Source organism: Chrysemys picta, chromosome 15, assembly GCF_011386835.1.
Source record: "Chrysemys picta bellii isolate R12L10 chromosome 15, ASM1138683v2, whole genome shotgun sequence".
Classification (NCBI taxonomy): domain Eukaryota; kingdom Metazoa; phylum Chordata; order Testudines; family Emydidae; genus Chrysemys; species Chrysemys picta.
This window is the reverse complement of record NC_088805.1, coordinates 12,544,370-12,562,277: the sequence shown is the minus strand read 5'-3', so window position 1 is coordinate 12,562,277 and position 17,908 is coordinate 12,544,370. Positions and strand designations below refer to the sequence as shown.

At 48.2% G+C, this 17,908-nt stretch overlaps 1 protein-coding gene across 6 annotated transcripts in view; it reads right to left on the bottom strand.

Annotated features, from left to right (window-relative positions):
• Window positions 1-1,322: 1,322 nt before the first annotated feature.
• Window positions 1,323-17,908, bottom strand: part of LOC101946569 (sodium/glucose cotransporter 1-like) — an 83,662-nt gene continuing 67,076 nt past the window's right edge. For 5 of the 6 annotated variants that reach the window (XM_042841622.2, XM_042841621.2, XM_065568342.1 and 2 more), the window contains exons 13-15: window positions 11,191-11,406; window positions 10,294-10,396; window positions 1,323-3,328 (exon numbers count right to left, since the gene is read on the bottom strand). In XM_042841622.2, the coding sequence (XP_042697556.1) occupies window positions 3,111-3,328; window positions 10,294-10,396; window positions 11,191-11,406 (537 nt within the window). In that variant the 3' untranslated portion in view covers window positions 1,323-3,110. The remainder of the gene's footprint in view (window positions 3,329-10,293; window positions 10,397-11,190; window positions 11,407-17,908) is intronic. The other variant, XM_065568343.1, reaches the window with a different exon arrangement.

The window sequence follows — 17,908 nt, the reverse complement described above, 5'->3', positions numbered from 1 at the left end:
ATCAGACTTGCCTAACAGCATTTAGAGAGAGAGAGAGACCTATCTCATAGAGCTGGAAGGGACCTTGAAAGGTCAAGTCCAGTCCCCTGCCTTCACTAGCAGGACCAAGGACTGATTTTTGCCCCAGATCCCTAAATGGCCCCTCAGGGATTGAACTCACAACCCTGGGTTTAGCAGGCCAGTGCTCAAACCACTGAGCTAGCTATTGTTCTTTATAACTCCATACTGCTTACAGCTCAGAGTGCTATTAGCCTAGATATTTACAGATTTTTCACAACATGGTTCTTCCTTTATATCACTAGAAATTAATGTAGATTTGCAGAACTAGTTTATGGGAAATGTATACATCTAGATATGAAAACATGACAGGCTATGCTAAGCTGTCCCCAAAAGTCTCTTGCTATTTGATTATATCATGTCATGAGGGTTCCCGGATGTTTTTCTGAAATAACTCCACTGACCTCCGAAATTCCAGATTTACAATGATGAGAGACCAGAATCTGCCATCCCCATCTCTACAGGAACGGGGATGTTCAATTCCTGTGCACTTTATACCTTGGCTTTGTCTACTGATATGCCGCAGTTTAACAGCACCTATGGGGTGCAGACAGTAGTCTACTAGAAATTGGACTGAATTTCGATTAATAAACTCGATTAATAAGACCATGAAACTGACATCAGATAGTAGCACTTACCAACCGAAGATGGAGCTGAACTGGTGACCTAGAGGTGAAAGGCTCCGTGTCCCATCGCCAATCCACTGAGGCATACAAGTACTGCAATGTCACAGGCAGCTTTTAGTAGAACTCCTACAGGGCAAGACAAATTACCCTAAGGAGCAGTCAGCTTTGGCTATGGTTGTGAACCCTGGACTCTGCCAGCTCTAGTTGTCAAACCTGAGCCAAGGCAGGTCACTTCACATGTGTTTCAAATGTCTGTCCCTGCAATTCTCAGTCTGTAGGTCCAAAAAGCTTCAATACTCAGCCTGGGTGGAGAAATGAAACATACAAGCAGGTCAGACCCTGACTATCAAGATTGCCCAAGAAGGGGGTCATGGTATAGGCTGCTCAGCTTGGCTGGGAGATCCAGCTGTGTTATTTCTGCCTTTATCCAAATGGTCTCATCTACGTGTTTTCAGGATAGTTATGAACTGTAGCTAAGAAGGAGCTGCATCATCCACAAGAAGGGCTCAGTCACCAGTTTCTCATCTGCTACAGCAACCCAGAGCCACCATATGAACAGCTGTAGACCCCTAGCCATGGGCATTGGACTCCCAGGTGTGCAAGTGACCAGGACTGAAGAGATTTGATTTCAGCATGTGATCAAAGAGCAATTTTTTTTATTTTTCACATTTTCCATTGTCTTATACAACCAACTCTTGACTTTGTGGACCCCAAACACATTAGAAAAATTTTAATACATACAAACCTTCATAGTTAGTGAAATATAATGAATTCCATAGTACAACAAAGTGATGACTAGATGCTCCCTGCTGCTGTATTCATTAAAAGAAGACAGTTTGCATTAGGATTTAGATTATACTGATTTGATTTGGCACTATGCAGTACATGTCAGGATACTGCAGAGAGACAGAATTATCCTGAAGATCATATTGCAGCTGCAAGAGGACAGTACATTCTGTTATGCACTCCTCTGAAGTAGCAACAGACTGTGAGACAACAGCACAGTGTGATGAAAGTTAAAGGGATTTACAGAAGACCACACTGGCTTGCCTGTTACATGTTGCAGCACAGTTTGCAATGCTGTACAATACTGCAGGTAGATGAGATGCATGTTACACCTCGCTGTGTAGGAAGCTGTAGTACATAAGGCAACAACGCATTGTGATACAGATTAGCTGTGCCAACTGGGAATTTCCCAAGTGCCTTCGCTGTATCCACGCCTCCTGGGGAAGATGAATTAGATGGTAAGAAGTTCTATCTATTTTCACTTTTCAACCTGGACTTGCAGTATCACACATTGTCTCACCATATTGGTCTCTGAGACCCAAACCAAGGTCATTGCCTCATCACTGTCTCACACTCCCAAATAAGATGAAGACAATTGGAATTGTTTAGATGGTGTCAGAGCAGAGACTGTTTTCCTTGGGGAAACTACAGTGTAACAGTCTTACTCATGGCATAAATGAAATTTGGTAGCAAAATTGACATACGAAGATTCATAATTTGACAGGAAAAATACTGTAATGTCTTTGAGTACTTGGAAGCAAGACACAAGGCCAGTGTTCTGATGCTTAGAATATTCACCCATGATAAAGAATTACCAGGTGGTAAATCCACTAAGAAGGGGAATTAAGAGTACACTAGGGCCTTCCTTATAAAATGGAGGTCTACAGTCAATGTAAATGGATGCTAACTTTGACGTATCATGCTGGGGAATCAAAATCAACAAGAATATATTTTTATAAATAGAGCTTTCACATTCAAGGATAAATTCATATTAAAACTAAATGCACAGTCTGTGTATGAACTTTTAAAGCTAATCTTGAAGAGTCAGGCATAAACACAACTCTTATTAGGACTGGCCAAACTTGTTTTGCCTAATTTCAAACCAACTCAAACAGCACAAATACAAAAGTTAAACTCAGAAGCTACCGGGGTTCATATTCCACTTAGGAGAAAGAGTGAATAAAGACTAGAGAGGGAAAAAGTCCACTGAAAAATAGCATAACATATGGAACAGAGACTAGAGACAGAAAAATTCTATTGAAAAAAAAAACACAGCTATAGTATCAAAGGAATACATCAATAAAATGTCATGCATAGGGAACTTACATAAGGCAGCCTATATTTTGAAAGGATTCATTCATCCTGAATCTATAGCACAGCCCTCCATATAGCTGAACTAAAGAAAACCTGGGATCACTTTAGGGAAATTAAGAAAAAAGGGGCATAGAAATCAAACTAGTTTCACCAACTTCTTAAAAATAACAATGAATAAATCAATGTAATGAATTAAATCTCAGCTAACTAGTCTGATACGTGGATCTAGTGTAGTGTTGTTTATCTTTTGAAGAATACAGTGCAAATTCAAAAGGAAAATGAACTTGAGTTAGACCTTCATAAAAACTCTGGAGCATAAGGTTGGATTTATGCAAAGAAGGCATGACAGAATACAGCCACACCCAACAGAATGACCCCATTGATGTTCACAACATTTCTCCAGAATGGCACCTCGGAAGTGTCAGTCAGTTTCTTCTCCATTGCTTCCCGCTCCTCTTTGCTCAGTTTGGGCCCTTTTTTCTGATCGAAGCCACAGAACCAGTTGTAGGCCTTCTTCAAGATCCCTTGTCCTTCATCGCCACCTTCTGTGATAGAGAGAATAGCACAAAGGTCAAGAAACATGGTGTGTGAGGATCTAGTAGACTGGCATTAAAACAAGGTCTCGGTGATACAAAGCATTCTTTAGAGACTCTTGTAATTGAAATAGCCCCAAATTTGTGGTCTTAATGATTCAAAAGCTCTCTAGGATGAATGTTGTAATTCCACAGCAGACCTGTGAAGTGAGTGATTCATAACCACCAAATAGCATGGTTCAGAACCAGTCAATTCTTTTGTACCCTACAAACCCCTGTGCTTTCCAGGGCCGCCCAGAGGATTCAGGAGGTCTGGAGTCTTCGGCGGCGGGGCCCCCCCGCCACCGAAGACCCGGCACTTCGGCGGCAGGTCCCGGGCAGAAGGACCCCCCGCCGCGGATCTTCGGGGCACTTCGGCAGCAGGTCCCGGAGCGAAAGGACCCCCCGCTGCCGAATTGCCGCCGAAGACCCGGAGTGGAAGAAGCTCCGGGGGCCCGGGCCCCACAAGAGTTTTCCGGGGCCTCCGGAGTGAGTGAAGGATCCTGCTCCAAGCCCCCCGAAAAACTCTTGTGGGGGCCCCTGTGGGGCCCGGGGCAAATTGCCCCACTTGTCCCCCCTCTGGGTGGCCCTGGTGCTTTCCAGTTCACTAAGAAATCGTTATTTACTGTACCTGTGGTTCTTCAAGATCTGATGCAGACATGTATTCCACCTAGGTATATGCACGGCCCAGTGCACCAGAGCTGGAGAAATTTGCCTTAAAGTACCTGCAGAGGGGCGGTGCTCATGCCCTGTGACCACAGACCCTCCCCAGCTACATGAGGCAGTGCCACCACGGCCCTCCCTGAGTTCCCTCACACCAAATGCCTGGAAACGAGATTCTGATGCAGAAGGGACAGAGGGTAGGTCATGGAATACACATCTGCACCACATCTTGAAGCAGTAAGTAATCATTTCTTCTTCAAGTAGATGTAGACATGTATTCCACTTAGGTGACTAACAAGCAGTATCCCCTCTAGGAAGCAGGGTTCAGAGTTTACCTAAACAAGGACTGCAGACCACTCTACCACAGCCTGCATCCACCCTGGAAGATGCAGCTATGGCATAATGGTTCATGAACATATGTATCTATGATCACGTAACAGCCCTGCAAAGGTCCAATATGGAAATGTCACGGAGGAATGCTATGGACGTTGCTTGCACCCTTGTAGAAAGAGTTCGCACCTACTGAAGGGGGGTAGCCAAAGCTATTTCATATGCAGCCTTGATGCAGGATGTTGTCCATTTGGAAACAGTCGGTGAAGAAACTGCTTAACTCTTCATGCCATCGGCGCATGACACAAACAAACGAGGCAGAGCACGAAACAGTTCTGTCCTGCCCAGACAGAAGGCCAGACATTGCCGAACGTATAAGGTGTGGAAACACTGCTCCTGTGGAGGGGAATGCGGCTTAGGAAAGAACACAGGTAAATATATCACCTGGGTCAAATGAAATTGAGAGACCACTTTGGGACAAAAACTTGGGATGCAATCGCAAAGTCACTTTGTCTTACGAGAATTGGGTATAAGGAAGCTCTGCCATTAGAGCCTGCAACTCACACTGCCTTGCAGATGTTATCACTACCAGGAACGCGGTTTTCTGACATAAAAGTGGAAAGGGACAAGATGCCTGAGGCTCGAACAGAGGTCCCATTAAGTCCGCTAGGACTGAGTTAAGGTCCCACAGAGGAACTGGCTCTCAGACCAGAAGATGTAGACAAAGGAGCCCTTTTAAGACTCTTGATAACATGGCACTGAAGAAGACTGATCTGCTCTGAATGGGGGGGGAGATGAAATCCCGATATCACTGCCAATGCACTTTCAATGTACTAAACACAAGCCCCAACAACCGAAGGCGAAGTGGGTACTCCAAAATGTCCAGACTAGAAGCCAGGATTTGCTGGATTCTATACGCTCGTGACCAGACTGAAAATAGCTTCCATTTTCCTGAATAGGCCATCCTGGTGGAGGGTTTTCTACTGTTAAGGAGGACTTGTTGGGCAGCTGCTGTACACTGCTCTTCCTCCTCACACATCCATGGAGCAGCCACACCATGAGATGCATGGAGCTGAGTGCAGGATGCAAGGTGCAGCCTTGGTTCTGAGTGAGTAAGTCAGGATGGGGAGGATGGTACAGGAGGCTGAAGGTCGGAGAACCAGCATTGTCTCAGCCACACTGGGACAATGAGAATGAGCTTTTCCCAATCCGCTTTGAGTTTGAGGATGACCTGAGGAATGATCGGGATTGGGGCAAAGGATGCTCCAAGCTGTGAAGATGACCCGGAGGACGTGTCTTCAGGGACCACTCATGACTCAGGGAAAAATACTTGCTGACATGATCTGCAAGATGATTCTGAACCCCAGGCAAGTGAATAGCTCTTTAAATAATGCTCTCCTCGATGCAAAACTGCCACAGCCTGATCGCCAGAAGGCAGAGCCACCTGGAGTCTACTCCCCCTTGTTTATTCACATAATACATCACAATGGTATTGTCAGTAAGTATGTGAACCACTGAGTCTCTGATACAGTCCCGAAAAGCATGATATGCATTGCAGATGGCCTACAGCTCCAGCATGTTGATATGGAGTGAGGATTCCTGTTCCAACCACAGCCCTTGTACTTTCAGTGACCCTAGGTGCGCCCTCCAATACCTCAGAGAGGCATCAGTAACAACCAACATGGTTGGCGAGAGCTGGATAAAGGGAATGCCCTGGCAAACGTTCTCTGCATGCATCCACCACTGCAAGAAGTCCAGGGCCAGTGGAAGAAGATGAACCAGTCTGTCTAGAGGGTGAAGAGTAGGATGGTTAACCTTCCTGAGCCACATTTGAAGGGGTTGAAGGCACAGTCTTGCAAACTGGACCACCTGCATTCACGTGGGAATGCGGCCCAAGAGTCTCAGACACCTCCGAACTGTTGTGGAAGGCTCAGACTGCAGACTGAGGCAATGGTGGTGAATTATCTGAAAACGGTCAGTCGACAGAAACACTTTTGACATCATGGAATGCAAGAGAGCCCCAATTAACTCGATTTTCTCAGTGGGAACAAGGTTACCTTCCTGGTGTTTAGGATGAGATCAAGATAGCCATGCGAGCACAGCGTGGTGCTGAGGTCAGCAAGAACTTCCTCTCTGGAGTTCTGTCCCTCAGTAACCAGTCATTCAGATTCAGGAAGATGTGAATTCCTTTCTTCCTGAAATATGCTGTAACAACGGCCATGCATTTGGTAAAAACCTGGGGGGGCAGAAGAGAGGCTGAATGGAAGCACTGTGTACTAAAAGTGGTGCTCTGCCATGACGAATCGAAGGAATTTTCTGTGGCTCAGCAAAATTGCCAAATGGAAGTAGTCATCCTGAAGGTCCAGAGCAGCAAACCAGTCGTTCTGAGACGATGCAAGGAGAATATTAGACAGACATCCATTTGGAACATCATGTACCTGATATATTTGTTGAGGATGCGAAAGACAAGCATGGGTCTTACTCCTCCCTTGGATTTGGGTACCAGAAAGTACTGGAAGTAGAAGCTGTGACCCCAGTGTTCCTGCAGAACCTCTTCCATCGCTCCAAAAGCCAGGAGAGAGTGGACCTGCTTGAGGAGCAGTATCTCATGAGAGAGGGGTCCCTGAAGAGGGCCTGGGAGGGAGGATGGGGAGATGGTGTGGAGAGAAACTGGATGGCATAACCCAATCTGACAGTGCTTAGGATCCAGCTGTCAGTGGTGGTCAAGCCCCAAACATTGTGAAAACAGGCCAGCCTGTCCCCAAAAAGGGGAGATGAGGAGGGAGGAGCAAGGATGGGAACAGTGCTCTGGACCAAGGAATCAAAATGGGCATGTGGAGGGCACCAGGGAGGGGCCAAACCCCGAGTCCAACTGCTTTCTCCTGTGGGATCTATCCCTCTTTCTGGGGTAGTCCCATTGCCTCAGAGGAGCGAAAGGCTGGCCAAACATGCACTGCAGATGATACTGCTGTTGCACCTCTGCATTGCTGGCGTGTACACCCCAAGGACCGCAGGGTGGCCTGGGAATCAAAGAAGTGCAGCAATTTTGTCCAAAAACAGTGTTTAGCCGTTGAAGGGCAAATCCTCAATGGCTTGCTGGACATTAGGGGCACTGCCCGAATTCTGCAGCTAGAAGCCCTCCTCATGGTGACCGTGGAGGCCATCACTCTGGCTGAGGTGTGCCTCCGGGAGCTGCTCTGCAAACTTTGACACAGTTGTGCAGTTAAAAAAAATTGTACTTGGATAGTAAGGCTTGCTGGTTAGCAATTCACATCTGTAAGGAAGAGGAAGTGTAAATCTTCGTGCCCATGAGATCCAATCATATAGAATCCCTATTCTTGGGGTTGGATTTAAACCAGCCCTGCCAGGCTGTTATTCACCACAGTTGCAGCTAAGGAATTTGGGGCTGGATGGGAGTAAAACCCCTCAAATCACTGCATGGGAATGAAACAATGCTTTTCCATGTGCTTAGCTGCAGGCAGTACCGAAGCCAGCATGCTCCAGAGGGCCTTAACTGGTTCAAGGAGTGCATCATTGCTAGGGAGGGCAACTCTACCAGGGCAGACAGCTGCAGATATTCACTAATTTGTGGGTGTTCTCTTGCAAAAACTCCACTTGGATACTAAGGGAAGCAACTACCTGCTGCAAAAGGCCTTGGTACACCTTAAAATCCTCCGGTACCAAAGGGGAGGATGAGCTGGGCAGCAGAGATTCGTCTGAAGATGATGATGAGCCCCTTAGCTGAGCCAAACCAGATCCTGTCCCAGAGCTGATGGGCCTGCATGGGAGGACTCCGGAGGCTCTGCAGGGTGAAGGACCACCAGTGCCTGGGCCTGCAGCGGATGGACAGTCACCACCACATCCTAGCTGATGATCTCGCCTTTGAGCAAGACGAAGAGCAGAACCTCCAAAACTGAGGGGTGTTCCACGGATTCCATGGAGGCCACTGACATAGGTAAGGCATGGGTGGCCAGTAGGTGCTGGGCCAGGGCCCTCCATCCTGACCACAAGACGTGTGCCAATCCTGGTACCCGTAACAGTCCATCAACAGTCCCCAATGCTGGTCAGGCGATGGAGAACAGGAGGATGATGACACTGACTCAGACGCAGAGGAGCCTCGGGATGCTGGAGATAAGGGCGGAGCGAGACCAAAGGGAGCGAGACGCAAAACTGACTCATCCATCGCCCGGAACAAGGCAGGAGGCGGCACCGCAGAAGTGGCTGTTGGTCCCAAATTGAGCAGTGATATTGGGGTGTCTTATGATACTGATGTCAAGGCCAGTGAAAGCCACCATAGAAGCATTTGCAGAGCCAATTGCAGAGGTCTGAGGAGTTTCCCGGTACTGAGGTCCCCTGTATCAATTCCAGTACCAGCCCTGCTTCCACAACATGGGGAAGGGGAAAGCTGGGGTGCAGTGCAAACAGACCTGAGGGGTCAGTAGCTTGTTCAATCAATGGGGCAAGAGATGACACAACCCTGGCAAAATCCTGGACCAAAGGAAAGGGTGGGACAGAAAAGCAGAAGTCTGTAGCTGCCTGGTGTGCTGTCAATGTGGAAACAGTCAGGACCAGCATCTCCCTCGTTGGTACCGGACTAAACAGACACTCGGAGGCTGGAACCAGAGTCAACAGTACAGGGTTTCTGACCTCCCTACTCAGTACCAGGGAAGGGATGGAGATACCTATACCATCCTGTGTGCCAGCATCAACTCCGTGCTGGTCCATGTTTTTCCTGGGGGAGGCGGAAGAGTCACCCCAAGACCTGGAGCAATCTCAACTGGTCTTATGCAACCTTTTCCTCAGCACAGTTGACAGGGAGCAGCTCCTCTGTTTCTTCAGAGAGATGCCTGCTCCAGTGTGCTGGGCGAGCGAACATACAGCCTAAGTGGAATATGGGCCTGCATCTACTCGAAGAAGAACAGTTTGTTCCCAGTTAGCAGTGATAACTGGCAGCTGAAAACACTGGTAGCTCATAAATGCTAAAAATCACTAAGCTGATTCAAGCACATTATAAATACTTAAATATACATGATTTGCGACAGGATTGAAAAGCGTTGGGTACAGAGTAATGGGCCACACCTTCACCCCCGGCCTCTCCCACTACACTGCCATCTGCAGCAGGGGCAGCTACACCCACTTTCCTTCCTCAACATGCTCCCTCTGGCTCTTCCACAGGTAAGGTTAGGGAGGGTAGCTACACAGGAAGCAGCTCCAACGTTCTGCTGGAAAAGACATCCCTTGCAAGGAGCAATTCCCTACCAGCTATTTCTGGCTGGTTTAAGGCAACTTTGCCCTGCTTACATGGTGCACAGAGGCCCTAGCAGGCTAGAGACTCCAGCCCTGACTCTTCAGCCTGAGACTGAGAAGCAGGTCACCCTGCAGCTCTCTCTCTACTTATTCAACTGTTTTTGTATTTTTTCTCTTTGTATTAACTGGCTGAATTCAGTGGTGCTTGGTATCAGAGCCTGGAGCCAGGCAGAGTTTTGTGCAAGTTTCCCCAGTGCAATTCTGGGAAAACATCTTCACCCTGCTGTGCACCACCCTTTGCTGTTCCAAAACCTAACCCCTGGCCTACACCACTTCCAAATGCATCTTCATTCAGTCCTTTCACACAACTCTGCCATCACCCCTGACCAGCACCACCCACTCACTTTGTTCTAGCCCTGAGCCTCTCATTTAATTACATGAAGTCTTTTGTGCTACGCACAAAAATCAACAGGGAACTAGACTGCCATCATGTAATTCATTTCACTCCCAATCTACATCAGACCCACCAGACCAACAGTGGTGAAAAATTATTGCACTAACTCTGTGCATACTAGCCCTTCAGCATCTGTTTTCAAGGGAGTACAAGGCACTTCATTGTTTCTTCAGGAATGAAGTTAGGGACCTCAAATACGTTGATGGCTTCTACAAATCTTAACAGAATTTTATTCAGAAATCACCTGATTCATCATCTTTACTCTCAAGTCCCTCAATCCTCTCATCTGCATCCAGGTCAATACGCTTCTCCTCGCTGTTCCGCAGAGTCCAGCACAAGCCATAGAGCTGCCATTAAACAAAATGAGCTTACAAAGCTGCAGCCTTAGAATACTGAAACCAACACATGGAGATCGCTATAAGAACGGCCAGACTGGGTCAGACCAAAGGTCCATCTAGCCCAGTGTCCTGTCCTCTGACAGTGGCCAATGGCAGGTGCCGCAAAGGGAATGAACAGACAGGTTATCATCGAGTGATCCATGCCCTGTCACCCAATCCCAGCTTCTGGCAAACAGAGGCTAGGGACACCATTCCCGCCCATCCTGGCTAATAGCCATTGATCCTGGCTATCAGATTTGGGGGTCATGAATGTTTACTAAGTAATATGCAGGGATTATTAGGTATCTCATAAGAGTAGGGAGATACTGTAGGAGACAATTCCTGTTTCCCTTCCTTAACAACTTCATTCCTGAAATCTTTGCTACACCACAGAAAATGCACCACCTACTGTTTGTGGCTCTTAGGGATCAAATTCCAGTATTATTCCACAGTGTATACTATATAATGTCTTCAAGGTACTTCTGATTACAGAATAATCTCCAAAACCTTGTTTATGTAGCCGAGAGTGCTGCATTTCCAGAGATCTCAGGACCAAGGAATAATTTGGGGAAGATGTAAAATTTCACTCTGAACCCAATTAGGTGGGAGGATCCTGTATGATTTGCATACTCTAAATTCTAGGATTGACTATACTTATTAATACTCGTAAAGTGTAAATTAAAGTGATGTTTTTTTTCATAGCTCGTCGGTATCTCGGGGAGCAGGCGTGGGAATAAAAGAGCAGGAGAGGCAACAATACTCACATGTACATCAGGAATAGGTTTAGTTATCAGTGAGATACCCAGGATGACGATGGTGGAGATCGTAAAAAGGATTATAGCAAAGTAAAGGTAATGAACTCCACAAATTATCTTTGGACAGTTGCTGGGGTTTACACAGCTTCCAGGACCATAGGCAAACTCTGCAATCATTCGAGACAGCCCAACTACCAGTCCAATGAACAAGCCCCAGAAAGCACCCTGCAAAAGAAAGTGACCCGCAGAATTATCAGAAAGAGCTGTTGAGGATATAGAAATACATCACCTCTTTTAATCTCTTAATATCAGTGCAATATGTAATGCTGCCATTGGACATGTGAGCAACCTACAGCAACAAGTGGTTAAGAATAGAGAGAACATGAGCCTTCTTATTGGCCAGAACCAAACCAGTTATTAAAATGTACTGGGCTAGAACATCAGGAGAATCTCCAAAAGCCTTTGAAAAGGCCAAATGCTTTTCCTGATTTTAAAAGTAATTCTTGTCTTTTCTGTATAAAACTGCATCTTCGAACCTTGAGCCCTGCCTCCCACATTGAAAATACACACAGGTTAACTGTAGGGTGGCTTGGGAGTGCTAGCCTATACTTGCTACTTTGTTAGCTGGGTTATTGGCAGGGGTTCTAAACAAGAATAGCAGCACTGCAGAACTTGTTTTTAAAAGAAATTCTCTCAGGAATTACATGGAATTTGCACTCAGACATTAGAAGTAAAGATTTTTCTTCAAGTGGCTGCAGATGTGTATTCCTCTCAGATGGGTGCACACCCATCACACCAAAGCTGGAAAACTTTGCCTAGCAGTGGTGCTCAGGCCCTGGGGCTCCAGCCCCTTCCCTCTCTATTTAAGGGGAGCACTGCCCCTACCCTTCTCAGATCCTTCTCACTGCCCACAGCTAGAGTCGGAGCATTCTGTGTGGTGATTTACCTCACACTGTTCATCTCAGTTTCTCTGGGAACTTACTTTATATAGCTCTTCTTCTTCGAGTGCTTGCTCATGTCCATTCCAATAGGTGTGTGTGCGTGCCACGTGCATGATCATTGGAAGGTTTTACCCTAGCGGTACCCGTCGGGTCGGCTGTGGAGCCCCCTGAAGTGGCGCCTTCATGGCAGCGTATATAGGCCCCTGCCGACCCGCCACCTGCTCAGTTCCTTCTTACCGCCAGTGATGGTCGTTGGAGCAACTTGTCTCTTCCTTTAGCAAGTGCTTTCTTAGTGTTTTTTCCTGTACATAGTTGTTAATCGTTATTATAGTAGTTAGTTTAAGTTGGGGTTCCCCCCCGGCCTAAGTTTTTCCCCCTCGCCAGGGCATGCCGCGGCCCCACAGGTTCAAGCTGTGTGATAGGTGTGGTAAGCCTATGCCAAGAGGGGATCTGCAAGCCGCTTGGCTGAAGTGCCTGGGAGAGGGACATTTGCAGGACAAGTGTAGTATTTGCAGAGGCTTCAAGCCCAGAACCAAAAGGGAGAGAGTCTATCGGCTGAAACTCCTTTTAATGAAGTCCGCTCTCCAGCCTCAACTGGCACAAGAGGCAGCACCAGCAGCCTCGGTGCACAGCGCAGCTGCCTCGGTGCAGGACACCTCGGCACTGAGGAAGGACCCGCATAAGGAGCATCGGCACCGCTCCACAGTGTGCAAAGCCGGCTCATCAGTGTGACCCCAATCACAATCCCCAGTGCCGCATAAGAAGAAAAAGGCAAAGAGGGGCCGTTCCCCCACCAAGAAGAGCAAACAGGACACCAGTGTCATGTGTCCCACGCCGGGACACCAGAAGGCTGTTCTATCGGTCCCAACACCGTTTACTCTGGCCTCGAGGGGAGGTCCGTTGAGTCCAGTATCGGTGGACTCCCCAGTCCGGGAGGTGCTGGAGGAGGACCTGAACCTTCCCTCCACACTAGATACTTTCAAGGCAGCACAGGACTTGACTGCCATGACGACACAGTCCCCCGCCTTGCATTCCCAGGCACTGGTTCAGGTGCAGATGGCACAAGCCCTGGCTCATCCTGCAGTGCCGATGCCTAGTACATCTGCTGCACCACTTCGGGCACTGACGTCAGCATCACCTGCGACTCCATCTGCAGCACCGATGGCAGTACTGTCTGTGGCACCAATGTCGGCACCACCAATCTGGCACCAGGGCAAGCCCACCATGATGCCCCATCGCTTCGGTACCGCTCCCCAGCACAGTTGGGTTCTGCTCTAGGGGCAATACAGGAGGTTCCTCGGGAGTTATGGGGCAGGGGATTCTACTCCCGATATTTCCTCATCCCCAATGCCAAAGGTGGGCTCAGTCCTATTCTGGATCTGCGAAATCTCAACACATTTATAAGAAAGCTGAAGTTTCGTGTGATCTCTCTGGCCACCATCATTCCTTCTCTGGATCCGGGGGACTGGTACGCCACCCTCGACCTGAAGGAAGCGTACTTCCATATATCGATTATTCCGGCGCACAGACGATTCCTGAGATTTGTGGTCAGCGGCCGACACTACCAGTTCACTGTACTCTGATTCGGGCTTTCTCTGCAAACACCGGGTACAGGTCTTCCCGTACCTGGACGAATGGCTCATCAAGGGCGATTCTCGAGTGCAAGTGCAAGAGCACATGGCGTTGGCACACACCACTTTCAGCAGGTTGGGGCTCATTCTGAACGGGCCCAAGTCTACCCTAGCCCCAACCCAAAAAATAGAATTTATTGGGGCTCTCCTGGACTCCACCCAAGCCAGAGCATCCCTGCCCGAGTTCCGGTTCCAAAGCATCAGGGGCATCATCGAGAGCCTCCGCCGGTTTCCAACCACTACGGCCAGAAACTGCATGAAGCTTCTGGGGCATATGGTGGCCTGCACGTATGTAGTACAACACGCCAGATTGCACCTTCGCCTCCTCCAGGCTTGGTTGGCGAATGTATACAGACCAAGCCGGGACACTTTGGACAGACTGGTGACCCTCCCGCCCCCGATTCTCGAGTCCCTCAACTGGTGGCTACAATCTCAGGTGGTCTGTACGGGAGTGCCCTTCACCAAGTCTCAGCCCTCACTGTCGCTGGTCACAGACGCATCGGAGATGGGTTGGAGAGCACACCTGGGCAGTATCAGAACTCAAGGCCTGTGGTCACAACCAGAACTATTGCTATCTATCAATGTCAGAGACCTGAGAGCCGTTCGCCTGGCTTGCCAGATGTTCCAGGCCCATCTTCAGAGCAAGTGTGTCTGAGTTATGACGGACAACACCACAGCGATGTTCTATATAAACAAACAGGGCGGTACTCGCTCCTCTCCCCTGTGCCAGGAAGCTCTCTGACTGTGGGACTTCTGCATCACACACTCCATCCAGCTACAAGCCTCATATCTGCCAGGAGCACAGAACAAACTAGTGGACCACCTCCGCCGCTCGTTCAACACTCACGAGTGGTCACTCAGAGCGGACATTGCCCTTTCCATCTTCCAGAGGTGGAGCTATCCCCACATGGACCTGTTTGTGATGCAGAGCAACAGAAAGTGCCAGCTGTTCTGCTCCTTTCAGAACCACAGCCTTGGCTCCATAGCAGACGCTTTTCACCTCCCATGGATGGGTCATCTGCTATATGCGTTCCCACCCTTCCCGCTCATACACAAGGTCCAGCAGGGCTTCGGTGATCCTCGTAGCACCAGCGTGGCCCTGCCAGCACTGGTTCACCACATTGCTGAAACTATCAGTGGACAGGCCAGTAGCCCTTCCTATGCTCCCAGACCTCATCACGCAAGACCACACTTCTGTACCTGAAAAGACAGGGGTTGGTGATATAATCTATTAAGGTGCACCTGGCTGCCAGCTCAGCCTTCCACCCGGGCGTGACGGGTAGGTTGGTCTTTGGAAATCCCATGGTTGGTCAGTTTCTCAAGGGCTTGGACAGGCTTTATCCGCAGGTGCGGCAGCCCATTCCCCAGTGGGATCTCAACCTGGTTCTCTCCAGACTTATGGGGCCCCCTTTCAAGCCCATGGCAACCTGCCCTCTATCCTACCTGTTCTGGAAGGTGGCTTTTCTGGGGGCCATAACCTCAGCCAGAAAGATCTCTGAACTCAGAGTGCTGACTTCCGAGCCTCCCTACACGTTTTTTTTATAAAGACAAGGTGCAACTACGCCTTCACCCAGCGTACCTACCCAAGGTAGTCTCACACCTTCATGTAAACCAGGACATATTTTTACCGGTATTCTTTCCTAAACCTCATGCCAGCAATAGAGAGCGAGTACTTCATTCTCTGGACGCCAGGCGTGCCCTAGCCTTCTACACTGAATGCACGAAGATGTTTCATAAGTCACCACAGCTCTTTACTGCAATCACCTAAAGGATGAAAGGGCTTCCCATCTTATCTCAGCGCATTTCATCGTGGATCATGTCCTGCATCAGAACGTGCTACATGCCGCATTTCTTGCGCAAGTCCCTATTCAGGACATATGCAAGGCAGCAACATGGTCTTCCATCCACACCTTCATGTCACACTATGCCATCACTCAACACGATGCGGCCTTCGGCAGGGCAGTACTTCAGTCAGCAACTCGGTGAATTCCGACCCCTCCTCCATGGAAACTGCTTGGGAGCCACCTATTGGAATGGACATGAGCAAGCACTCGGAGAAAACGGTTACTTACCATCTCCTAACCGTTGTTCTTCGAGACGTGTTGCTCATGTCCATTCCAAATCCCACCCGCCTCCCCTCTGTCGGAGTATTCCAGCAAGAAGGAACTGAACAGGCGGCGGATCGGCAGGGGCCTATATACACTGCCATGAAGGCACCACTCCAGGGGACTCCACAGACGACCCGCCGGGTACCGCTAGGGTAAAAGACAATTGTGCATGTGGCGCATGCACACGCCTATTGGAATGAACATGAGCAACACATCTCGAAGAACAGCAGTTACGAGATGGTAAGTAACCGTTTTTTTCTTAGTGTAGTCTAGTAGTACCCTTAGGTTTAGTTAAAATAGTTAAGATAGCTAGTTTGTTGCACTGGGTGATGCTCTTACCGTGATTTAAACATTATCTATTGTATGGGGTTGCTATCCCCAACAGTGAACCTCACCCACAGTGTTTGTTGTGCCTAGGAAAAGGGCACAATAATGAGAGGTGTTCTATATGCAAGTCCTTTAAGAGGAGGGCTCAGGTTAGCGAGGAACTTGCATTGGAAACAACACCTCTCAAAGTAGGCTGTGAGGCTCTCAGCACTAGGGACTTCTTCAAACCATATAGCTCCATGTTCTCTTACAGAGCAGACATGAAATGTGACTCCTGGCTCAAGATTTGGTGCTTCTCCTAACAGAAACTGTTCTCCTTCCTCAGATCCTCCAAGGAAGAGGTCTCATAAGACTAAGCAGGACTACTAAAGCGCTTTTAGGGATTCCATCATATGGCTGCATCATATACATCATATGGCTGCATGCACTTTCGTAGACCAGCATGCGAGACTGTGCTTTTGCCTTCTTCAAATGTAAAGCTGTCAATTGTTGGACAGTCTTGTCTAAGTGCCTCTGGAGACCCTGGACTCCCTATAGCAGTTCTGAACAACATATGCCAGGATGTTCCCTTTGCATGTCCTCCACTGACCAGGACTATAGTCACCAATGCCATCATCAATAGGTTGGAGAACACATCTAAGAGCGTTGAAAATTCAGGGCTTGTGCTCAGAACAAGTTTCCCTCCACATCAATGTCTTTGAGCTTCAGGCCATTAACAATGCCGCTGAACCTTCCAGGATCACACCAGTAGTACTTGTTCATGTGCTTAACAATAACACTGCAATATATTATGAGAACAAGCAGGGTAGAGCTCACTCCAACTTGCTGTGTCAGGAGGCAATAAAGTATTGGCAGTTCTGCATCTCGGAGAGCATCATTCCTACAGCCACTCACTTACTCTGTATGCATCCGAAGAAGTGGGCTGTAGTCCACGAAAGCTTATGCTCTAATAAATTTGTTAGTCTCTAAGGTGCCACAAGTACTCCTGTTCTTTTTGCGGATACAGACTAACACGGCTGCTACTCTGAAACCTCACTTACCTGGGGCTCAGAATCACTTGGCAGATCACCTCAGCAGGAATTTCTCCCAAAATCATGAGTGGGCTCTGAAGTCTTGTACTGAGGTCCATCTCTATGGCATGGGGCATTCCCAACTGTTGACCAGTTTGCCAAGACAACCAGAAGTGACATTCATTTTGCTCTTGAGCAGATCTTGGTCCAGGCTCCTTAACTGACGCTTTCCATATCAATCGTGGATCAGCTCTAATGTATGCCTTCTCTCTGATCCCAATCACCCCACAGTACATTCTCAAGTTGAAATTGAACCATGCCAAACTGATTCTCATTGCTCCAGCCTGGCCAAGGCAATGTTGGTTCTCCAACCTTCTCAGTCTATCAGTTTGGCCTCCCATATCTCTTCATCCCAACCTACAGACTCAGCACTAGGTCAACTTTTGCATACAGCACTTCATATTCTGCATCTCACAGTGTGGATGCTACCATGTCTAGAGAAGGAGGAGGAGGAATGATGTTCAGAAGCTGTTCATCAAGTGTTGCTTAACAGCAGGAAGCCCTCTCCACTCAACCAAATAAGTCACCTTAGTAAACATTTTTCAGTTTGGGCACTTGCTCAGGGAATTCAGCCAATGCTGGTTGGTATTCAGGGCATTTTGGAGTACCTATTACACCTTCAGTATCCTGGTCTCTTCCTCAGCTCATTA